At 41.0% G+C, this 25,596-nt stretch overlaps 1 protein-coding gene across 1 annotated transcript in view; it reads left to right on the forward strand.

Moving 5' to 3' along the window:
- STARD13 (StAR related lipid transfer domain containing 13) overlaps positions 1-25,596 on the forward strand; it is a 210,189-nt gene that overhangs the window by 148,611 nt on the left and 35,982 nt on the right. Inside the window, 2 exon segments of the mRNA XM_032496319.1 lie at positions 1,925-1,996; positions 4,936-5,017. Of these exon segments, the coding sequence (XP_032352210.1) occupies positions 1,925-1,996; positions 4,936-5,017 (154 nt within the window).

Here is a 25,596-nt window from a genome sequence, read left to right on the forward strand (position 1 = left end):
TGACTCTTAACTGTTTAGAACATGTCTAGAAATTACATATTTTCTCATCACTAGCCACTGTATTATATTGAAGTAGAAAGAAAATCTGAAGCTTGAAAGCTTAGAAGGCAACAGCCTGTCTCTGACTCGGGAGTAACACACCAAGTTTCCTCCACGTGACAGTCAGCATGTGCATTTCCTACTTCCCTAAAATAATTGCACAGTTATCAAAATGGAAGCCTTCACATCAGGACTCTCAAACGAGTGCTAAGTACAACTTTTGAGACATTACAATAATTTCCCTTTGTACCTTCCAAAGGGAAAGCCCAAGTTGGTCAGTTCAGTACAATCCAGCCAATTCATTTTGAAACTGCACTTCACTCACCCCTTCTCACAGAAATGCTTTCCAAGGCTTTTATTTCCAGCTCGGTGCCCCAGATCTTTCTGAATGATGCGTACAAGGCAGGAATGTGTACCTATCAGGTCTGTGCTGATAGCAATTATGTAAAAAACCCTCACGTTAGAGAAAAAAACTCAAGATTTAGAAATTGTCCGTCTCTGGAGTGACAGTGGATGAGAAGATGCCAGAAGAAGCAGGGACTCTGGGACAGGGGCCCCCACAGGCTCTGGGTGCCTGGATCTCAACCCGTATCCAACCACATCAGTGGGACGAGCTGTAGGCTTTTGCTCTTCCCTTTGGAGCCTGTGTGATGGTCTGGCCTTTGGTCTGTTTTCCTACCGTAGACCAGGTGGCTCGGTCACATTGAACATTATGTTGCACAGACATTGAGCTTTCCACGTAGATTGCAGTCTTTGGCCCACAGCTGATGTTAGCGTGGATCGTTTTTGTGCAGTGATTCCAAGAACACCCTGTACTCTCTGATGTTGGCTACAGAGAAAAATGAACGTCAGAATAAATGGAAATACAGTGACCTGACCGGGCTCCCTCCCACCAGCAGAAGAAGGGGCCTGGGTAGAGACCTGTTATAATCGGCTGTTTCACTCTGTTTGGAGAAACTGAACTTTTGACAGATGAACTTCTTTTCCCTTGCATGTGTATTTATCTAACAGAATTGTGGTTGGGAAGTGATCCAGGATTCACAAGGTCAAAAACTGACCTGGTTCACATACTGTAGACTGCCCCCGTCTTCCTCCATGGCTTCTCCAAGCAGGTGGTCCCATGCACTCTTGGTATGTCCACACCAAAAATGGTCACCTGAAGGACACATCAACCTCTTGGGTCTGGCCCTCTGAGATTCTAGCAGCCACATCAAACACTTATCTCAGTTTCAGATAATCACCTTTACTCTTCCATGCTGCACACTGCATCCTGAAATCATTCCAGTGTGCTTGGCGAATGAACATCTTATTAGAAGGCCTTTGGAATTAAAGCCATTAGTAAAATTAAAGAAAAAATAAAACATTGGATTTTTGTAATAATGGAAGAGTTTTCTTTCTTTATGAGAAAGTAGGATTTTCACAGTCTGCCCAGATATTCGTTCTTTCATTATCCCAAGAGTGAAAGAATAAAGGAATGTAGAATACATAGTCTTAGCTTTATCTTTGAAGGTTTAAAAAATTTTATTTAAAAAATCACAAGTATTTCCTCCTTCTCCCTAGTCCCCTGGTTCCCTGGTGTATAAATAAGACAGTTTTCCCTGCCTGAAACTCTGCCTTTGTGTTCTGTAATCTGTGGTTTTGTTATTATCCAAATACTCATGGATCGACGTAGAAGATTATCTTAGCAGACACGTAACTAGTAGCTTTGTGATACCTGCTCATTTTACACCCGTTTCTGGGCAGGCCTACTTACATGGACTTAGGGGAGGACGATTTTGCTTTGTAATAACCTGTACAGTGCGCACCAGCTTCTCATTGATTGAGGAGGTAGAGGCCCGGTGGGTGGCCATTGGACTCATGCATTTCCCTTTCTTGTCTGTTTCAGAAATCGAGGCGAAGGAGGCATGCGACTGGCTGCGTGCCGCCGGGTTCCCGCAGTACGCTCAGTTATACGAGGGTAGGTGGGGCTTCTCTTCACTCTTCACAAAGAGAATAAACTCAAAATATATCTTGTGCTGTGTTTTGACTTCCACGTCTTTCCTCAACCATTATTTCTTAGCTTTCTCCTTCCTTCCACCTTTGCAATGCCCAGGGCTTCTACTGATGCCAGTTTAGAAAGAAAGGAGGATTGCGTCCCAAGTCTGCTTCCTTTTCTCCCTTCTCTTCTTTTTGCTCTGCACTTCCTGCTTCTGATCTGTTTACCGCTGACCCCAACTCCCGGTTCCTCCCAGTGTTCTGCCATCAGCCGCTTTTCTGCACTTCCTTCCTTATTCCTTTTCTTGTTTTTTCTTCACTGCTCTCAGTTTTCTGAAAGATACAGCAAACTAATTGCTGATAAATTTCCTAGAAATCACAAAACGAATTGCCTTGAGACTTTTCTTTAGTTCTGTTTACTTTACATGAAAATGTTTAAGATGTGACATGGATCAGATGTTACTTTTCAGGGCTTTGAGTAAGTGCTTTCATTGCCAGCATCACACTTCTTTTCGCTGATGTTTTATTTGACAGTTAATGAACTTACTCACCTATATTTTACTTATACCTAAAATGATAACCAAAGCATCCACTCTTGGATAGTCCTAATATGTAGTGAATAAGTTGGGATCCCAACAGTAAGCAGATGGCACACTCAGAACAACCCGAGGAGGATTTATTTTTAAAGGTGTTCATTACAAAGATGTGGGCAGGGCGTAGGAAACCACGAGGAACAAACAGTACAGGAGCCCAGAGCTTGTAGCAGCAGAGCTGTCACCACCCTAGGCCCAAAGCCATAAAAGGAGGGAGAAGATGCCAGAACCCGGAAGGAGAGAGATCTTGCAGCAGATCCTAGGAGTAGAGGACACAGCTGGTGATGGGCAGCCTCTCAGGAGGGTAAATTCCCTGACCTTACACTCCTTCCTCCCTCTGTCTCCAGCCAGGGCTCCGCACTGGCCAAACACAAAAGAAAGCAGAGGACATGGGTTCATCCCCTTGAATGCCGTCCACAAAAGTGATCCTGGGGCACAAAGCAGGATACAGAAAAGTGGAGAGTGGGTCTGTAGGGCCAAACAGAGGGTATCTGGTACCCTAGACAGTGTAGACTTCTCTTCCTGGTGGCATACAGTTCGTGTAGGATGGAGAGAATCAGCACAATTAACCTTTACTCGCTGGTGAATCTCCTCCACTCACCCAGAAGCTCAGTTTTATATTTTAAAAACAAGCAAACAAACAAAAACCCTTCTATTCTCTCACTTAAATTCTGTGGGAATAGAGAAGAGCTTATCTTGCAATGTGCTTTGAAGTCTGAAATTTCTGATAAAACCATTCATAGACTCATAGCCTTTTAGACAAGGAGGACAGTCTTATAGTTTGGATTTAAGCAACCCTTATTTCCACCCCCACCACCAATTTACTGATTATGAGAGAGAGGCCCAAAAAGGTTGACTTTTCCAGGATTATAAGATGGAAGACTCAGAATTTTAATTTCAGTTTCTTGAGCCTTCATGTAATAGATTTTCTACCTTAATATGCACTCTCTTTGTAAACACAAAATACTATGCAATTTAAGTGTGGAGTCCATAAATGACTAAGAGGTGGATTCCTCATAAGCAAAATGGGCCTGTCGGATTGTGTTTCAGCCGTATGTATTTAATAAATATAATGAGAGCAAATACTTATATAGAGCTCACTATGTGCCAGATAATGTTCAAAGTACTGTATATATACTGTTCACTCAATATTCACAGCACCTTAGGGTAGGTATTATAATTACCTTCATCCCCACTTTACAGATGAGGAAACAGAGGTCCACAGCCTACAGATAGTGAGTAGCAGAGCCAGGACAGAAAGCCAGAGCAGCTGGGCTTCCGTGTCTGTGTTCCTCACGGCTGCACACAGCTCCCTCTCTAGCAGAGCGAGACAGTCCTCATTCTGGCACCATCTGGAATTCACTCACACTACTTTTTTTCACCATAAGAGGAATTGTTTCTTTCCAACTCACAATAAGAAATCCGATACCCTTAGATTTATTATGATTAGCAAGTGCCAAATAAAGATGAGAAAGAGAGAAAACGGCAGGATAATGATGAGACCAGCGCTGTCTGTTGGATTTGACTGTGGCCTCTGTTCCAATGGTCTCGAGTTTTACCTCCACAAATGAGGTACCAAAAATTAACACTGGGACCTGTGCCCATGACCTCCGAAGCTGGCCTGAATAGTCTGTGGGAGAAAAGGCATGGTGTTGGAATTTCTCCCCTTTTTCGGATAGAATCAACTGAGTATTTTGCTGATACTCAGAACGACTCAGGACTTTGCTACAAAATGAAATACCTGAGGCCACTGAACTTTGGGTATTTCTGGAAACTTTTTTTCCTGAGGGAAAAAAAAAAAGAATCTGCCAAACCAAGTATTGACGTCAGCAACCTGCACCTTAGGTGGACAGTGGGAGTTTAAAGGCTCTTCATTCAGGAAATGTACTGTGACAGTGATGAGCTATCAAAATGCAGGCACTGAGCATTCAGTCTTATCCAAGGTCAAGCTCTTGGTTATTTTCATATTTCACACTTCTTTCATACCCTTAAAAGCCTTTTTTGGGGATAAAAATAAAACTGTCTGCTATCTAAACATGACTAACACACCCATCAATGGACAGTAACCTCTTAAAATCCATCTTACGTAAGGGGGAGGGTACAGCTCAAGTCGTAGAGCACATGCTTAGCGTACACAAGGTCCTGGGTTCAATCCCCAGTACCGCCTCAGAGATTGAATAAACCTAATTACCTCCCCCCACCAAAAAATAAAATAAAATAAAATAAAATCAGTCGTATGTGCAGAAATGCAGTGGCCTGAAGTTCCTGGTGCCCCCATTCAGATAAAACAAGGCCCGTAAACTCCTTCGTCTCTCTTTCTCTCTTTCAGATTCACAATTTCCCATCAACATTGTGGCTGTCAAGAACGATCATGATTTTCTTGAAAAGGATCTTGTAGAACCCCTTTACAGGTGAATCGTCTGAAGTATTTTTGCTCCTTTCAGTTGTTCAATGTCTCACAGGTATCACTCTATTGAGAGGCGAGGTCAACAACTCAGTGATTACTCACTGAGCACCTACTGTGTGCCAGGCACAGGCCAGGCTCTAAGTATCCCACAGTGAGCACGGGTTTTGTGGAGCTTAAATCCTAGTAGATTTGTGGAAGCTTCAGACAATAGAAAGAGAGAAGGAAAAGGAAAGAGAGTGAGAGAGAGAAGGCGAGATTATCTCAGTGGTAAGTGCTGTTTTTAAAAATGTAAAACAAGACGAGGCTATGGCGGTGATGGGGGGTGGTTAGCAGGAGGAGGCAGCATGGGGGCCCTGCATGAGTGGTCAGAGAAGGCTGTGAAGAACTCCGTGAGTGTGTCAAACTCGGCTGTATTTCTTGCAAAGACAGATGATTATATCGGCCAACTGGAACATATGGGCTCACGTAATGGTATTGGCAACCTGGAATGTTTCAGCCTTCATTATGTGATAGATGCTATAGGGAGACAAAGAGATATATGTGAATAATTCTCTCCCCTCAAAGAATGTATAATCTGGTTGGAGAAATCTAACTGAAGAAATGCAGCATACATGAACAAATAAAACACTTATAACTTGAGTAATAATAAAAGATGCCAATGTAACCGATATTCCTGAACAATTAAATGTGCACAGGAGATTGTACGTGTCTGTAGGAGTTTGAAGTTTCTCCTAACTAAAGCCCTGGAGAGAGGTCAGAGCTGGAGATAAATATTAGTTACAGGAGGTGAGTCATTTTTCCATGGGCCAAACTGACCTTAAAATACAGTCCTCATAACTTGCAGTCCAGCGTTCTTTCTTGGACGTTCTGCATTTGACATAGAAAAGATGGTGGTTTAAGAGGAAAAGTAATACTGAGGAAAACTTTTCTCAAGATGGAAGAGACCAATGTATGTTAAAATTGTGTGCAAATAATCTAAGGCTTACTGAATCTTCAGACATTTATACTTTTGTGTTCATAAGCTGGTCACTCTGTGGTTCCTGCATGAAGAGAAAATAGATTTGCATTAAGAAATGATCTCTGAAAGTTCCAGGAAAACAGTACTGTGGGTTTGCGTAAGCAGTAGAAGAGCAGAGAACTCTTCAAATCACAAATTGCAGGGACCGGCTATTTGGACTCAAACAAGCACAAAATGGCGTTTGTGAGCATTTATGAGAGGAATGGATGGTTTGGTTGTGATTCTTTAAAGGCAGTGAATTGGAAAAGCAGTGTTTTCTCCTCAGCGTGTCTGATGCAAACCCCAGCGTGTCAGAGCTATTCAACCAGCACCTCATTCTGAGTTTTCCCTCTTAGTTTTAACCAATAGTATTTTTACTAGTATGTTGCCATTTTTTAAAAGAAACATTTTTTATTTTTAATTGTATTATATTACATTATATTTTTCCCAGTTTAATTTTCTTGCATACTCATGCATCTTTATTTAATTATCTAATTATGCCTTTTGTTGTTTTCTCCCCAGTTTTAATGAGATATAATTGAGATTCAGCACTGAATACGTTTAAGGTGTAAGCCTGATGATTTGACTTATGTAATCGTGAAATGTTTACCACGACTGGTTTAGTGAACATTCATCATCTCATGTATATACAGCCTTAAAGAAATAGGAAAACAAATTTTTTCCCTTGTGATGCAAATTCTTAGGATAAACTCTCTTCACAACTTTCATATATGACATACAGCAGTGTTAATTATCTTTATCATATGTACATGACATCTCCAGTACTTATAACTGGGAGTTTGTGCCTTTTGACCACCTTCTTCTAGCTCCCCCTCCCCTCACCACTAGTAGCCACAAAGCTGATCTCTTTTTCTGTAAGTTCGTTTGTTTCAAAGTATAATTGACCTCAACACCATGTTAGTTCCTGGTGTACAACATAGTGATTCTATGTTTCTATGCATTTCAAAATGATCACCCTAATAATAATAAGCCTAGCTGTCATCTATCACTGCACAAAGATATTACATAATTATTTACTATGTTCACCATACGGTACAGCTCATGCCTGTGACTCACTTATTTTGTAGCTCTTCATCTCCCTCACCTATTTCTCTCCTCCCCCCAACCCCTCCCCTCTGGAAACCACCTGTTGGTTTTTTGTATCTATGACTCTGTTTCTATTTAGATATGTTTGTTTATTTGTTTTGTTTTTTAGATTCCACATATAAGTGAAATCATCCCAATTGAATTTTTAAATCTATATTTTCTTTAAACCGAGGTGTCCTGTGTATTTAAAGTAAAATTCACTATTTTCAGTGTACAGTTCTTTGAGTTTTGACAAATGCCTCCAATCATGTAACTATCACCACAACCAAGACGTAGGACTGCTCCCTCACCTAAAAAAAAACCCTCCTGTTCACCTTTGTCATCAACCTCTCCCCCTACTTCCAACCCCTGGCAGCCACTGATCTGGGTTTTGTACCTGTAGTTTTGCCTTTCCCAGAATGCTATATGAGTGAACTCGAACAGTATGCAGCCTTTGGAGTCTGGCTTCATTTCACTTAATGCACCTAAGACTCATCCATGTTGTGTGTATTAATCAATATGATTGATGAACAGTGTTTCATTGTGTGGATATACTACTGTTTGTCTATCCATTCACTGACTGAAGGACATTTGAGTTGTCACCACTTTGGGTGGCTATAAAGCCACTATAAATATTCATATTCAAGCTTTTGTGTGAGCATAAGTGTTCATTTCTTTTAAGTAAATTCCTAGGCATGGGATTGTGGGGTGCATATGATAAGCTTATTGTAACTTTATAAAGAACTACCAAACTTTTCCAAAGTGGCCATACCATTTTGTGTTCCCACCAACAGTGTATGAGAGTACAGCTGCTCTACATCTTTGTCAGTACTTGTTATTGTCAGTTTTTGTTTTGTTTAGTTTTTAACCATTCTAACAGGTGTCTAGTGTTACCGCATTGTGATTTAAATTTGCATGTCCTTAATGAGTAATGATGTTGAATGTCTTTTCCGGTGCTCATTTGCCATTCATTTATCTTCTTCGGTAGAGTGTCTGTTCAAGCCTTTTGCCTATTTTAAAAACTTAATTGTTTGTTTTCTTATGGAGTTTTGAGAGTTCTTTATATGTTCTAGATGTAAGTTCTTTGTTAGATATGTGTTTTGTAAATATTTTCTGCCAGACTGTTTTTTCAACCTCTTAACAGTGTCTTTCACACAACAAAAGTTTTTCATTTTATTGAAGTCCAATTTATCAATTCGTTCATGTTTTTAATGTCATACCCAAGAAAATTTTCCTAACATAAGGTCACAACCATTTTCTTCTTTGTTTTTCTTCTAGAAGTTTTAGTTTTATGTTTTACATGTAGCTTGATGATCTATTTCAAGTTAATTTTTTATAAGGTACAAAGTATGGGTCAAGATTCATTTTTTTGCATATCAATATCCCATTGGTTGAGCCTCATACTGAAAATAATACTTTCTTCACTGAGTTGCCTTTGCACTTATATTGTAAATCAACTGACCACATAACACGTAAGTCTATTTCTAGAGTCTCTATTCTGTTCCATTTATCCATGTATCTATTCTTTAATCAATATGGTGCTTGATTACTTAGCTTTGTGGATGCCTTGGAATCCAATAGTTGAGTCCTCCAACTTTGTTCCTTTTTGCCAGTATTGTTTGGGCTAGTCTAGTTCCTCTGCTTTTTCATATAAATTTAGAAACAACTTGTCAACATCTGTTTTAAAAATCCTGTGGGAGTATTGATTTGTATTATGTTGACTCTATAGATCAGTTTGGGAAGAACTGATATCTTAACAGTTTTGAGTCTTCTGATTCATAAAGATAGTAGCTGTCTCTTTTTATTTAGGTCTCTTTTGATTTTTTTTAACCCTGACTTGTAGTTTTCAGCATGTGGATAATCCACATCTTGAAAGTAATTAAGAATTTCATGTTTTGAGGTGCTATTGTAAATAGTACTGTTTTTTATTGTTTCAATTTCCAGTTGTTCATTGCTAGCGTATGATTTTTTGTACATTGTTCATTTGCATTCTGCAATCTTTCTAAACTCACTCATTTGTTCTAGTAGCTCACTCACAGATTCTTAAAATTTTATTTTAAAGTATAAATCAGGGATTACTTTATAAACCAAAAATAAAATTCCATTACATATTTTTAAATCAGGGTTGCAAGAGCAAACATTGTCTCTCTGCAGTTCTGTGCATTGGATGAATACGTGGCTGAGTGGGCCAAGCTTTGACTCTCAAACGTGTGGGTGGTAAATCCTTATCTCCTCACTGCTGCCTGTGAGATCTGACGTGCCTCGACTAAGTTTTGAACTTTTCCATCAGGGTCTACTTTTTTAAAATAGCCTCTCAGACATGTTACAGAGACGAGCCAGCACAGAAATCATTTTGAGATATAAGATTCTAAATGATAATACTAGTGTTAGCCAGAAAAATCAGGACGCCTTCTCTTGTGAAGCCCATGACCCATCTCTGACAGCCCCTAGCAGGGTCGGTACAGACATGCCTCGAAGGGCCTTACTGCAGAAGCACGTGGGAACACACCACCACCAGACACCGCAGTGCTCCTGACAAAGGCCCAACTAGCATAAAAATGGTTAGAGTGGCAGGAGGCTGTTATAACTGGAATAATTCTTAGGATGGCTATGTCTCCAAAAATATTATGAAATAAGAAAAGCATTTGGCTGGAGGTGTGCAAGCTGAGATTCTCCAGCTGGAGGAGCAGTGGGTAGAACAGAAGCCAAAAGACTAGTCCCAGCGGGTGGATCAAAGGAAGCAGGCAGGATAGACAGGCAGAGATGGAGGTGGCTGGGCTAAAGGGAACCTGCACGGAGTTTCTTTGCCTTCCCTACGAGTTCCCTGAAGATACAGATTTCCCAAAAGCAGGCAGAAGGAAGACCTCTAGCCTGAGGAGAATGACAGCACTTTTAAAACTTTGACATTGATGAGCGGTTAATTAGACCCTCACCCACTCACATGGCATGTGATGATTGATGCCTGGAGAGCAGTAAGCAGTTGTGAAGACTTATTCATTTTCTTCCTCGTGCACTGCAGACACCGTGATAGAGCTGGGTCTCGTGTTTTATTTTTAAAGCTTTGTGGGCTCTACATTTCCCCTGCATATTGAAATGCAAAGCTAATGCAGGATCCTAAAGGGAACCATATAGAGCCAGAGGGCAGGTAGCTTCTGCCAGGTAGACAAATGAAGACAAGAGAGCTGAAGGTGTCCTACAAATGTTACCCACAAGAATTTTACTCACCTTTGGTTTCTCTGCTGTGTAGACAGACAATTCATGTCCTTGGTCCCAATTTACCCTTAGGGAGTTGCTGAATAATGTCAACTTTTTATTGGCCTGAAGAAATAGATTGTATTAAGGTGGCAGGGAGGACCCACACCTGGCTGGGAATATATGGATGTGTAGTTTTCACTTTCAGGTCTTGGAAATCGGGCAGGTTTGCTGTCTTTGGTGAAGGTATAAACCTCCGAATGGTGACCACGCCTCACTGTTTCTTCTGCAACTCTGGCCGCGCCCACGAGCAGTGGGCATCTGTAAATATCTGTTTCTGCAAGTCAGAATAGCGCAGTCTCTGTTTTAGTAACCACAGTTATAATTCTGGGTTGATGTTTTTGATTCAATTATTGATTGAAAAATATCTTCCTCTGTGAGTAATGAAAAGCTAATTGCAAAGCTAAGTACCTGGATGAACTAACTGAAACTGTAACTACACCAGAAAATGCAGGTGTAGCCAAGGTGTCACAATACCTTGCAAAGCCTGTCACCTTTAAGGCAAATTGCAGTAAATCAAAGCTCTCGAATGAGGTTCTTAAGAAGTAACATCGACTAGCGTTTTGGTTTGAGATATTTGCTCAGACTGCTAACATAGGGCCTCGAGGCCTGAAATGATCTCTGAATTTCTAATTTAATGTTAGACCTGCCTAACTTGTGTCGCTAGTAAATACTGATTAACTACAACACGTATAAAACAAGGGCATTCACCTTGTTAAGTACTGTTTCATGGGGATATAGAATTGATTTTGATTATAGTTCATCTGTCACTGCCCTTTTTATTTAAAAGGATAACTAATGACAGTGGTTACTGGGAGGGGTGGGGAAAAGGGGAAGAGAGAGTGCTGATGAAATGATTTTTACAACTTACCTCTACACACAAAGACACAGATTTGATTTGAGTATGTTAAATAACAGTAACAATATTAAATGATGGTAGTCTATGAAAATTGAAAATATACTTTATTTTCCCTCTAACAATATCACAGAAAATATTCAATATTATACGTTGTATTATGTTATATAATAATATGTGACAACTGACTGGACAACTGTGGACAGTCATTGGGAGAAGGATGTAAGGGTTTGCATGATAATCACGGTTGCTTCCACCTTAGAAATTCTGAGTCTATAAATAAATACAAATTCCAATAGGCAGTGATTTCATTTCTTTAGAACACAAAGTGCTCACCAAGCACTACTCTAAGCATTTTATAAATACTCATTTAATTCTCATAACAAGCCTAGAAGATAGGCCGTAACATCTTTCCCACTTTACAGACGAGGAAATGGAGACACAGAGGTAAGAAATAACAACGCTAGGATTCAGAGCCACACGGGCTGCTGCTGCAGTTTCCAGAGAGAGCTTCAGTCTTTTTGTGAAACACAATTTGGAGGGGTTTTCATGTCTTCCTTTGAAGGTAATTCTTCCCAAGATGTTTGTGTTGCCTTGTGATTTTATGAATTTAACTTCTAAGTCCCAAGGTTAGAAATTCCGGTTGCATTGGTGCCTTCATAGGCCTCCACATTAAAAAATAATAATAATTGAAGTAAGGGTTTAAAGCACACTTTGTTCTTTTGCAAAGAAATTAGAACTGATGTACTGTCGGGAGCAGTGCTTTGTCACCTGTCCTTTCAGCTCAAGCCACCCAGGCTGCCCCTCGAGGGCGTCTCTGTGCTGTGGAGACAGAGAAGGCGGAGTCCTCCCTCAAGATCTCAGGCTAGTGCTGCGGTTCGCATTCTGCCCCGTCTCAAGGTCTGGGAACATTTTTGCTTGTCACAGCTGGGGCGATGCTGCTGGCATCTAACGAGTAGAGGCTGCTAAACCTCCCACGACGCATAAAGTAACTCCTCACAGCAAGGAATTATCTGGCCCCAAATGCCCATGGTGCCTAGGCTAAGAAATTAGTAAATTATGATTTACTTGGACAAATGGTATGATTGCTTAAAGTACAGATGCAGGACAGCTAAGGGGGAAAGGGCTTCAGGAGAGCTTCCTGGAAAAATGACTCTGAAAAGCCAGTAAGAATGACCAAGACGAGAACACATGAGATTTTGATGTGGTTATTTTGAACTTTCACTTTTCTCTTAAACTAATTTAAAGTGCAGGAAAGGCATCTTCATCCCCACCCCCACCCTCGCCCACCAACCTCACCCCAAGGTAGCCTGTATAGAATGGGGGCAGCCCTGGGGTACAGACACATGCAGACATATTAGGGTCAAAGATAGAGGATTTCTCACATATATATAAATTTGTATGAAAAACATCCATCTTTGTATTTTTAAATGGCCTCTTATGTAACCTTTTCCAACCAGCTACTCAAAATGACTTCAGGAAGAATACACAAGAAACTACAAAATAAGACAGTGGGAAGTAAGAGAAGGCGTGACTGTTATTCACTTCTCTCTGTATATGTTTTTAGATATTTGTATTGCATTATGAAAAACATTAGCAATTTTTTTAAGATGGCTTGCCTTGCCACGTAAATAATAGATGGCAAGGGTTACCAGTTAACGAGTCTTTACTATGTGTTAACTAGCGTACTAAGCTCTTGACAGTGATCTCATTTAATTTTTATGAGAACCTATGAATAACAGGTGTTATTATTATTGTTATTGTTTGTTCAAAATTCAGGGTGACCAGACTCCTGCTGGTTTGAGCAGCTGGGTGGTGGTGACGCCTTTCCTTGAGTCGGAGGGGAGGCGAGGGGAGTCCGGCCAGGGTCTGAGGAGGATAAGGTGTGAGGGGCTTAGGCGCCAGGGGGCCAGTGCCAGGTGGAATTGTCCAGTGTGCAGTTGGGGGTGAGGATCTGGAGCTGGACGGGGACCTCAGCTGGAGACAGAGATGTAAAGTCATCATCATCTGAAGGTATAAAGGTCCTGAGAGTGAGCCAGGTCACCCGGAGACAGTAAAGAGAGTGCGAGAGAAGAGGTCCAGGACTGACCGCGGGGACCGAGTCTGCGAGTCTGCGAGTCTGCGGGGCAGGCAGGGGAGGAGCGGAGAGACGCCCCTCAGTGCCAGGGAGTGAGTGTTCCCTCCTATTATCCAGTCGCCCCGCCGCCCTGGGGCTGTTTGTGCTTTCTTTGCATTTTTGAACCTTTCTCAGAAATCTCTGGTGTGACCCTTGCTTCCACTTGGACTAATTCTCAGTAGAGGAATTATCTCGATTAGATGCAGTTGTGGTGAACAGTTAAAAAGCTAAGGGTGCCCCATCTGACTTCTCCAGTATAGGCATGTGTGAGTTTAAACTCTGTCTGAAATTCCACAAACTAAAGAAGCCCAAGAAAACGTGGGCTTTCTGTTTTTAGCCCTTTACTTTGGGGTCACTGTGGCAGCTGTCCTTTATTGATTTGCCGAGGGAGCTTACACCCTTCCCCCAAGCCCTCATCATTAGGGCCTATCACTTATCTAAGATTATTTTCTGTGGGTGTAATGTACCACACGGTGACTGTAGCTAACAACACTCTATTGTATATTTGAAAGTTGCCAAGTAGATCTTAAAAGTTCTCATCATAAGAAAAAAATGAGTAACTATGTATGGCGATGAATGCTAACTAACTTACTGTGATCATTTTGCAATATATACAGATATCAAATCTTCACGTTGTACACCTTAAACTTACACAATGTCAGTTTTTATCTCAATTAAAAATATATAGTATACAAGTCCCACAGTGCCACACGTACGTCCTCTCCCCCTGTGACATATCCATGTTCTACTTCATTTTCTTTGCATAGCGAGATCAGTCCACACTTAACCGTTTCTCTCGCACGCCTCGGCTGATTTCTAGGGCCAGTTTGTGGGGTTATGGGCTGGAAGAGGGACCGGCGTTCCTGCGGCAGCAGGACCACCGGTGGGCGACCAGCCAGAGTGAGAGGCTCAGCAGCGGGCGGCGTGGCCTCCATTGGCTCGGCTGCGGCGCGGTGACAGCCACTTGTGGACCTCTAAATACATTTTTTTTCCTTCCAGACACCGTAAAACCATCCTCGTGAATGACCCGTGATTTTTGAAAGGTCCCACCGGGCTGATACATCCCGGACTTGTCCGTGCGGCACAGCTCTCCACCCTGCTCCGCAGGGGCTGTTTCGTAAACTCCCGGGCAGCCGGCGAGGCCTTTCCCATGCCCCGCGGAGGGGGGGCCGCTGCTCCCCGGGGCGCTGGCCTCGGACCCCTGGAACAGGTGACTTGTTTCTGACCGTCTTGGAGGGCCACGCCCGGAACACTCCTAGCTAACTGGACTACAGACCTTTCGCCTCTGACGCTTGAGTGGAGGGTGAGAAGTTCAGGCTGCGGGCTTTCTTCAGAATGCCGTGGCAGCGATGAACCCTGCTTGTTTTCCTCTCAAACCTTTGGCAGGAATATTAGAAAACTATCGCGGGAAACTGGCCATTACATTAAGGCAGCGTGGGCGACCTCGTGACCAGCCTAGTCCGGCAGTTTAAATGTGGAATGTGAATCTTAGACACAGAGAAGGAAAGGGCTTCCTGGCTTTCATGTAGGTCAAGTGCAGAGGGGTCTGTATCTGCCCAGGCTCTGGCACAGGGGATGAGGGGGGCTCCTCCGAGTCGGGGCCCGACACCCCCCCCCCCGCCTCCCTCTGGTCCCCGCACACAGCGTGCTCCCCTGCCCCCAGCCCCCGAGCACGCGCCTGCCCTTCCCTTGCTCCTCCGCCGCCCGAGCTCTGCCGTCCCGCGCGTCCCCGCTGTGCTCTGGGCGGCCTGGGCGCGGCCCGTGCGCACCGACCGCCTCGCTCACTCTGGGTGTGGTTAGCTGGGGGCCAGAGAAACTTTCTAGCAGCTCCAGAGTGCTCACTGGTAGGGACTATGTCTCGTTCGGTGGTACGTCATGGGTGCCTGGTGCTCCCTGTGCCAGCAGGAATTTAATACATGTTTGTTAAATTGATCTGTAACCTGGAAGAAAATAACCTGTCAGTTCATGAATTATTTTATTGCTTCTACAGGAGAGAGAATATTGTGTGGTGATAAATTATTCATTTTCTCCTCAAAATACCCTAAATCTCTGTCCTTCTGAGCTAGACCTCTCAGGGATCACTCACAGCCCCACCTTCTACTCAGGCTTCTGCAAAACTGGCCTCGACAACTGCTACATGCAAAAGGCATATTTTAGGTTTTGTATCACTTACTTTTTCTTAACTATTTGATCCAGCTACCCAACCGCCCTCTCCTCTCCGCAATGCTCCGTGGCCTCCAGGTCGCTGTCCTGCCGCTGGTTCTGTCGGCCTCCCACACCTCTGACCACACCTTCCCCAGCCTGGCTCCTCCTGCTCCTCCACCCGTGCCCTGCGCGCCACAGTTCCCAGGGCTCTGAATTCTCCCTGGATGACTGGTTTGTGTGTCTTCTGTGTATGTCATCCACATGATGACTATTCTCAAGTGGGCTTGTGTCACAAGGGCCCTTAAAATGTAACGCAGCCCCACATGAGCTCAGCATCTTCCGCGTGTCCAGCTCCCGGTCGCTCCCTCTTTCACTGTTTTCTGTGTTTAATGGCACATTGACAAAAGCCTGAAATCTGGAAGTCATCCTCCACTTCTCCCCCTCCCTCAAGCGTCCACATCAATCAGTGGCCGAGCCTTCATCTGCTCTCGCTTCCTTTCTGCTCCTCTTTGCCATCTCTCAGCTAAACGACTGTAACCATCTCCTCCCTGTTCTTCAGTTCATTCTCCACTCTGCTCCCAGTTATGGTTCTCATATGCAGTGGAATTACGTTACTCTCCCAGTATCCAACAGTAGCCCCCCTCCGATTGCCACAGATTGCTCCTAATGTCTTCATTTGGATCCTTCATATCTAGCCCCTGCCTATCTCACCAGTGATTTCCAAGACTAACGCATGCCATTTAGTGATGTTGGCTTTGCCTGTAATTCTTTTAACCTCGGCAGCAAATTTCTCTTAGTCCTTCATAGCCTTGCTCAAATATTGCCTCCTCTGGTAGATTTTGTCCTTACGCATTCAGGGAGTGAACTGCTTATTCTCTTATTCATCATACTTACATCCCACACTGGGCTGTGACATCTGCAAGGGCAGGGACCACATCTTGTTCACCTCTGCGTGCCTAGTCCCTCAACTTGTTCCAGGTACTTGGCACCCACTATTGGATGAACAGATCTCTACCTCTTCTCTTCTTGTTGACTTTCCCACCAGAGCCTCAAGTTTCCCTCTTAAAATGAGACTTCTGACTGCCTCCCCTTCACTAACATGTTAGCCCTTTGAAAGGCTTCTGAGGACAACAGAAGAAACTGACAGGCTCTAGTAGCAGTGGGCCTTGTGGCTGGCCCTTCTGAAAGGGTCAGATTGTTGTGCTTATATTAGCACGTAAATCCAGTTTGTCCAGAGCACAAAGTGGACAGTCTTCATCGTGTGTCATGGGTTTCCTCTTTCCATGGAAAAAAAAAATGGAGAGGGGAAGGAAACTGCCATTTATCGACCAGCCTGTGGGAGGTACGTGACATAGGCCGTCATTTTCCAGGCCCTCCTTTGACTCTCCCTAATTAGGCAGGCGCAGAGAAATCACTGGGCAGGGCAGAGTCCTAGCTCTGCTAACTAATGTCTTGTTCCCTTGAGCAAGTGTTTCCCCAGGAGCCTTATTCTCCTCATTTGAAAATAAAAGGGTCAGGCCCCATGGTCCCCAGAGCCTGCCAAGTTCTCATGTTTCCTTAGCAAATATTTACTGTGTGGATTCTCTCTGAGCCAGTGCCTGTGCTGGTCATTTGCAATGCAAATAAGATGCAGCTCTCAGCCTGTCATATTCAGCAAGGAAGAGTAATTCTGTTATTCCGACTACAAGGTCTACTGTGACTATTTGAAGTCAATCACGGATTGGACCTAAGTAGACAAAGTATGTTTAGTTAAAAAAGAAAAGCCTGCTGAGACTATCGTGTATAAAATTTCCTGCTAGGCCTTATGCAGATTAGGAGAATAAATTACGGTTCCTGCCTCAAAAGAGGCTCTAATCCAGCGGAAGGCAGACCATTCATGCAGCAAAGAAAATATGTTTTATAATCAAAATTGTTATTCAGGCAGGAATGGTTTTCCAGGCCACCAGTGTCTGACTGGCTCAGATTATCTGAAGGGTTTTGTATTACTCACTAAATTAGAGGGAAACAAATGCTGATGCTAAATATTTGTTCTAAATGCAGACTGGCTGCAATCAGAGCAGAATTTCTCAGTGGTTTTGATAAAGTGATGTGAGTACTTCTGTTATATGTCATATTCTTTTACCTGAGGCAGCCAGTCCTTAAAGAGGCATTTCCATCTCTCTAGGGTGCGTGTTTCACCCATTTTATATTCTTGGAGAGTCTGGCCATTGTTTACTTTACCTTGTGCAAGGTAAATACGGGCTGACGCTGCACCGTGCTGGGCTTGTCTGCCTGGTTTCAGACCACCTTAAAGAGTGTTTTCTCTGTCTTATTTTCCCCATCTTAACAAATCAGCTATTTCTTTCTGTTTTTCAGCTTTATTGAGGCATAATTGACAAATAAAATTATTGTAAGATATTTAAAATATACAACATGATGATTTGATACATGTATACATTGTGGAAGGAAGAGTTGAATGATTGTGTGCGTGATATTTGAAATTATATCCAGAATTGATAAGATATCTTTAATGATGATAATTTTGTAGGTAGAATTGGGAATTAATAAGCAAGTAGATTCAGAGCAAAAGAAATGCAGATCATGTTATATCAGTAATTTTAAGGTCCAAGAAATACAATGATTTTTAAATGAATAAAACAAAGACTACATTTTTAAAGAATAGACTTTATTTTAAGCACAGAGAGTTCTCGTATACCACCTGTACCCACACACGCACAGCCTCTCCCACCATTAACATCTCACCCCAGAGTGGTACGTTACAACTGGTAAACCTACACTGACACATCATTATCACCCAAAGTCCCTGGCTTACATCAGGCTTCACTCTTGGATTTGTACATTCTGTGGGTTTGACAAATCTGTAATGTGAATCCACCATTATAGTATCAGACAGAATATCTCACTGCCCTAAAAATCCTCTGTACTCTGTCTATTTACCCCTATCATCCCTCCCTCCCGGCCCCTGACAACCACTGACCTTTTGCTGTTCCTGTAGTTTTGCCTTTTCCAGATGTCTTAAAGTTGGAATCATTCAGTGTATCATCTTTCAGATTGTCATCTTCCACTTAGTAATGTGCATTTAAGGCTCCTCCATGTCTTTTTATGTCTTGATGGCTCATTTGTTTTTAGCACTGAATAATGTTCCATTGTCTGGATGTACCACAGTTTATTCATTCACCTACTGAGGAACATCCTGGTCACAGTCCAAGTTCTGGCCATTATGGATAAAGCTTCTATAAACATTCCTGTGCAGGTTTTTGTGTGAACATAAGTTTTCAGCTCTTTGAATAAATACCTAGGAGTGTGACTGCTGGTATGTATGATAAGAGTATGTTTAACTTGATAAGAAACCACCAAACTGTCTTCCAAAGAGGCTGTACCATTTTGCATTCCCACCAGCAATGAATGTTTCTGTTGCTCCTTATCCTAGCCAACATTTGATATCAGTGTTTCAAAATTTTGTCATTCTAATGGGTGTGTAATGTTATGATTATTTTAATTTGCAATTCTCTAATGATATATGATTGTGGAGTGTATTTTCATATGCTTATTTGCCATCTGTGTATCTTCTTTGATAGGGTATCTGTTCAGATCTTTCGTCTATTTATTAAGTAGATTTTTTTTCCTGTTGAGTTTTAAGAATTCTTTGTATATTCCAGATAACAGGCCTCTGTCAGCTATGTTTTTCACAAGTATTTTCTCCAAGCCTATGGCATATCTTTTCATACAGTTGACAGTCTTTTGCAGAGCAGTTTTTACTTTTAATGAAGTCTAGCCCAATTATTTATTTCATAGATCATGCCTTTGATATTGTATCTAGAAAGTCATCACCAAGCCTGAAGTCACTGAGATATTCTCCTATGTTATCTTCTAGGAGTGTTATGGTTTTGTGGTTACATTTAGATCTGATCCGTTTCAAGTTAATTTTTGTGAAAGGTATAAAATCAGTGTCTAGAAAGACTTTTTTTTTTTTTTTTTCATATATACAGTTGTTTTGGTATCATTTGTTAAAAGCCTGTCTCTTCTCCTTTGTCATTGCCTTTGCTCCTTTGTCTAGGGTCAGTTGTCTATATTTGTATGGGGCTGTTTCTGGGCTCCCTGTTAGGTTCCATTATTCTATTTGTCTGTTCTTTCACCAATATCATACTGTCTTAATTACTACAGCTTTATGGTAAGTCTTAAAGTTGGGATAGTGTCAATTGTCCAACTTTGTTCTTCTGCCTTAATATCTTGTTGGCTATTCTGGGTCTTTTGCCTCTGCATATAAGTTTTAGAATCAGTTTGTTGTCTTATAAATTTTGTTTAAAACTGGGCATTTTAAACATTCTAATGAGGCAACTCTCAGAATCAGAGTTCTTCCTCTGCAAGATTTGTTGTTATTGTTTCTGTTTGCTTAATGACTTTCTTCAAGTAATTATCTAAAGTCTGAATCCTTTCTCATGTATGATCACTGAAATCTGTACTCGGTTAGCTTTGTGGTCAGCAAATGATTAGACAGAGATTTCCTTAAATGTCTTGAACCAGTACGTCTCCTGGCCTTTGCCAAGGGACAATTTGTGCATATTGGGCTATGGTTTCAGTGCTCCAGCCGAAAGTTGGTAACTCTGTCTCAGGTATTACTTCCTGCTTGTGCAGATCATCAAGGTCAGTCAGAGGTGAGAAATTAGACCTTCTCAGGTTTTTCCTAGATATGCAGCTCTGCCCATGTGCTTGGCCTTCTAGATTCCTACGCCTATGTCAGAACTTTTCTTGGTCCCTTATGGGCATCTCATTCCCCCAACTATTCCTTTTATTCATTTTGGCTCACTTCTTGTTTGGCTCAACTGTTATCACCATTTCAGGCAGCTGTGATGTTAAATAATTGCCACTGATTGTTTTTGACAGACACCCTGGGAAAAAACCATTCTCAGTGATGAACTCAGAGTCAGGTTAAATAAAGATAAGCCCTATGAATGGGGGCATTGAGAGAACTGCCAGACAGCTCAGATAATGATAATTCTTTTAAAATGGGGCTTTGGGGGAGGTCAAACCCATTCTGTCCTCTCCGGTGGCTGCTAGGCTGCCAGTTTTCACAGCTACCCTGATTGTGATGCCTGCTGGCTTTCAAAGCTCTTGCAGAGCTGAGAAGAAGGGCGTGGAAATAGGGCAAAGCTCACTGTTCTCAGTTTTCTTAACTAGACACTACTTGGATTGTTGCAAGCCTTTATTAATGTCCAGATTTTCCTAAAAAGTTGATTTTGACCATTTTTGCTAGTATTCTTGTTGCTTTTATGCAAGAGCAGAATTTTAGAGATCTTTACTCCAGCATTCCCACTGCTGTTACTCATTTGCATTATTTTTAATTCGGCTTTACTGAAGTATACTTTACATTTTTTAAAATTCACCAACTTAAAGTATACAATTGGATGAGTTTTGTCAAATATATATGGTTGTGTTATGTAACTATCACCATAATCATGAGATAGAACATTTCCATTACCACATTTGGCAACTACTGAACTGTTTTCTGTCACCACAGTTTTACCTTTTCTAAAATTTTGTAGAGAGGTGATCATACAGTGCCCGCTTTGTGTTTGGCCTCTTTCGCTCTGCAGTAGTGCCTCTGAGATTGATCCACGTTGCTACACATATTGGAAATTAGTGCCTTTGTGTTGTTGAATACTTCATTGTATGGATATACAGTAATTTTTTATCCACTTGCCAGTTAATGGATGTTTGGGTTATTTCCACTTTTTTGCCCATTTTGTGAATAAAGCTTCTATGAACATTCAAGTACACGTGTTTGTATAGATGTATAATGTATTTTATCTTGGATAAATAACTAAGAGTGCAATTGTTGGGTCGGTGGTAAGAATATATTTAATTTTATGAGAAATTGCCAAGCTGTTTCCTACAGAGGCCATACCCCTTTGGAAGTTTCAGAGGTTCTGCATTCTTTTAAAACTTAGTATTGTTGGTGTTTTTAATTTAGACAATCTAAATTATATAGAATTGTGTGTGTGTAGCATGTGTATAGTGGTGTCTCATTATGATTTTAATTTGTATTTCTCCCATGACAAATGATGTTGAGCGTCTTTTCTTGCATTTATTTGCCATTGTATATCTTCTTTTAGAAGTGTCTGTTCAAATATAGTGTCCATTTTTAAAATTAGGTTGTATTACTGATAGAATTTAAGAGTTCTTTTATGTATTCTGAATATAGTCTTTAATGAGATATATGTTTTGCAAACATTTTCTCCTAGTAGAGGAGCAATTCTTAAGACACAAGCAAGCATCTGAGTTTAGAGGAGATAAAAGGATCCAAATCATGTAGTTAAATGTAGTTAGAGTCTCTAGCTTTAAAAAATAATAAACTTCCTGTATGTATCAGAAAGTATAAAGCACATCAAGTATGTGGTATATAAAGTATGAATTCTTTGATATCTTTTGTATATGTGGCAGATCAAAAACTTTTTCATAGAATAAAATGGTTTGAGTTTCCAAACCATAATGGAAGAACGGTTTTGTTAGATAAGTAAATTTTATAAATAACAGACAGTGCTTCCTAAACGAACCTGTTACAGAGCTGCCAAATGAGAAACATCAACTTATTTAGGTATATATCAGAGCTTCCAAATGAGTATATATTTATGGATATGTATGTACAGTTGGCCCTTGAACGATGCACAGGTTAGGGATGCTGACCACCCGCCCCCCACTGAATTCAAGATTCACACATAACTCTTGGATCCCTAAAAACTTAACTACTTAGTCTACTGTAGATCAGAAGCCTTATCAATAACTTGAGTAGTCAATTAACACATCTTTTGTATATGTGTTATATATTGTATTCTTACAATAAACTAAGCTACAGAAAAGATAATGTTATTAAGAAAATCATAAGAAAGAGAAAATACATTTACAGTGCTGCACTGCATTTTCCAAAACCATAAGTGTATGTCATCTGACACAAGATGAGTCCTCTGTCAGTACCTACCTACATCGGTATTGTGATAATATTGATACAAAACACTGCAGATGCTACACATGTTGCTAACAATGGACATCAAAAGTGAAAAGATCATGTGGAAAGGAAATTGTTTATTTATAGGCACCATGATTCATGCATTGATATGGAGGAAGTAGCAGTATGGCTGCTTCATGGAAGCCTGCTGTAACTGGTAGGACCGCTTCGTGGTAGCTTAGCCTGTACACGAAGGAATGGATCATTACAAAATTCTTATGGCATACAGTATTACAGCTATGTGCACAGTACAGTACAGAATTGGAAACACCATTATTTTTTTAAAAGCCATACCTGTGATAATAAACTGATATGCAGCTTCTCCAATTACAAGAAAGAGGAATATTGTATAATAATGTGATTTTTTTCAAAGCAAAGTTATGAACAGTAATAAAACTAACACATCATTAATTTTATATTACATATCACCTTATACCTATGTAAGAATAGACTAGTGTCTACATGGTTTTTATGCATTCATGACATACCTTTTTCTTAATTTTTTCGATATTTCTAGGCTAAGCAATTCATCTGTGAGTTTTTTCAAGTTGTTGCAAATCTCAAAAAATTGTCCAATATATTTATTGAAAAAAATGTGCACGTAAGTGGACCTACATAGTTCAAAGGTATGTTGTTCAAAGGTCAACTGTATATAATTTATTTCATATACCACTCTTAGCTCTGAGGTAGAGGCATTAACACATGTGGAACTGGCCAAAGAAACAGGCTGTCAGTTATAGGAGCAAAGACCAAGAACCCGCAGAAGACAGCTTCAGACTAGATGACCAGCTTCTAATCCATAACTGCCTCACATTTGACACTAATGGATGTCTAGCAAGGGAGTAAACTGGAGATGGCTGAAAATGAGGACACTCATCAAATATTTTGAAGTAAATGAATGACACGATAAAAAATTGAGAACTAGAACTGGTTTCAATGTGAAGCATTGGAAACCAATTTGAGAGGCTGTTGCCTGACTCTCAGTAAAAGATGAGACGGGACTGAGTAGGACCAAGGAGAGGCAAGACCTCAAAGACACCATGGAGGTATAATTGACAGGACTTGGTGATCAGATGAGTGTAGATCTTGAAGAAGAAGAGTCTCAAGATGACTCCGTTTTCTAGTTTGTGTGGCCTAGTGGTGATGCTTTTAATCAAGACAAGGCTCTAAATTGGAAAACTAGGTTTTAAAGAGACTATAATGAGTTCAGGTTTGACAGGTGAGTTTGAAGGGTCAGCAGGACCCCACACATGGATGAGACTAGTGGGTCATTAGAAATGTAGCCCTGGAGCTCAGATGAGGTGTCCGGGCTAGAAAATGAGGATGGGCATCATCAGAGTGTAGTTTATTTTGAGATGAGATCTCTCATTATGCACATGCAGTAAAACAAGCAAGAAGTGCAGTCTGAATCCTAAAAAACATTAATAGTTAAGGTGCAAGTATGATAGGAAGGAGACAGTGTTTAGAGAGATGAGAGAATTCATAATATTAGATGCCAAAGACTAGAAGAGTTTCAAGGAGTGGTGAGTGCAAATTACTGTCCTTTGCTCTGAATAGGTCTTTGCTAGAAGAAAACTACAGGATTCGGTGATTTAAAAGGTCATTGGTCAAAACTGCAAAGAGCCCAATGTCTAGCTGGTAAACCAATTATATGTCTTCATTAGGGATATTGAATACTACTCGGCAATTAAAAGGAATGATTCCTGCCATACTCAACAACACAAATTAATCTCAAAAACATTGTGGTGAGTGAAAAAAAGCCAGACACACAAAAATACTGTATGATCCCATATATGATGACCAAGAATTGACAAAACCAATCTATGAATAATGGAAATCAGAAAGAGGCTGTTCTTGGGAGTGGTGAGGGGATGAGGAATTGACAGTAAAGGAGCGCAAAAGAACTTTCTGATGTCAAGAAATCTTATTTACCTTGTTCGAGGGTAATTTCAGTTGCCAAAACTGAACTGAAAACTTAAGATCTATGTATAACTAGAATAGAAAAGAAGAAAGGAAGAAAGAAAGAAAGAAAGAAAGAAAGAAAGAAAGAAAGAAAGAGAAAGAAAGAAAGAAAAGGAAGAAAGAAAGAAAGAAAAAAAGAAAGAAAGGAAGGAAGGAAGGAAGGAAGGAAGGAAGGAAGGAAGGAAGAAAAGAAGGAAGAAAGAAAGGAAAGAAGGAAGAAAGGAAGAAAAGGAAAACAAAGGTCATCGGTCAAAGATGGGAGATTTTACATCTGAATTTTCTGCTTCTAAATTCCCACTAATTTACAGAGAGATGTTTCTTTACAAAGGCAAATGTCCATACAGAGAGAGAGATCACAATTACAAAACTTTCAAAGCAGAAAAACAGAAATATGTAGTAGAGGATGTGGCAAGCCCAAAAAACAAAATCTAAGTGGTCAGTGGAAGAAGTCATGAAATAACTCAATTTTCACTACAGAAATCCTAAAAGTCAAAAACGTGAAGTGAGATTGAAGGTGAGCAAAAAGAAGAGGGTTGATTGGAATTCTATTTCAAGTAGGTAGAGCCCTTGATCCACTCCCCTGTCTGTATCTAGCTGGCTTCGCTCCCTAACCATCAGAGAGTTTGCTGAGGTGAGAGGAAATAAATGAGGTATCCAAGTCTCAGGTGAAGTGGTGGATGTTGAAATAAAAAACATGATAAAGGGTTAGCTTTGAAAAAGAATAAGAACATCTCTCTCTCTCTCTCTTTTTTTTTTTTTTTTTTTTTTTTTTTTTGATGATGAAGGAAAGAATTGTTAAAAGAATTAGTGACTGAAGCTGTATTTTCTCATTGGCACTGGTGGCTAAGTCATCTGCTTGATGGACTGGGATCTTTTTCATGATCTGAGAATGGATGCTGACCAGAGAGGGGAAAAATGAAATAAATGCTGTGCAGCAATTTGAGGAGCCCAGCTGAGGGAGAATTTCAAAATTTATGTATTAGTCAGCACAGGCAGCCATAACAAAATACCACAGACTGGGGTGTCTTAAACAACAGAGGTTTATTTTCTCACAGTTCTAGAGGCTGGAAAGTCCGAGATCAAGGTGCCAACAGGGCTTGGTTCCTGGTAGGGACTCTTCTTGGCTTGCAGACAACCACCTTCTTGCTGTGTCCACCCACAGAGGA

Source organism: Camelus ferus, chromosome 14 (assembly GCF_009834535.1).
Source record: "Camelus ferus isolate YT-003-E chromosome 14, BCGSAC_Cfer_1.0, whole genome shotgun sequence".
Classification (NCBI taxonomy): Eukaryota; Metazoa; Chordata; class Mammalia; order Artiodactyla; family Camelidae; genus Camelus; species Camelus ferus.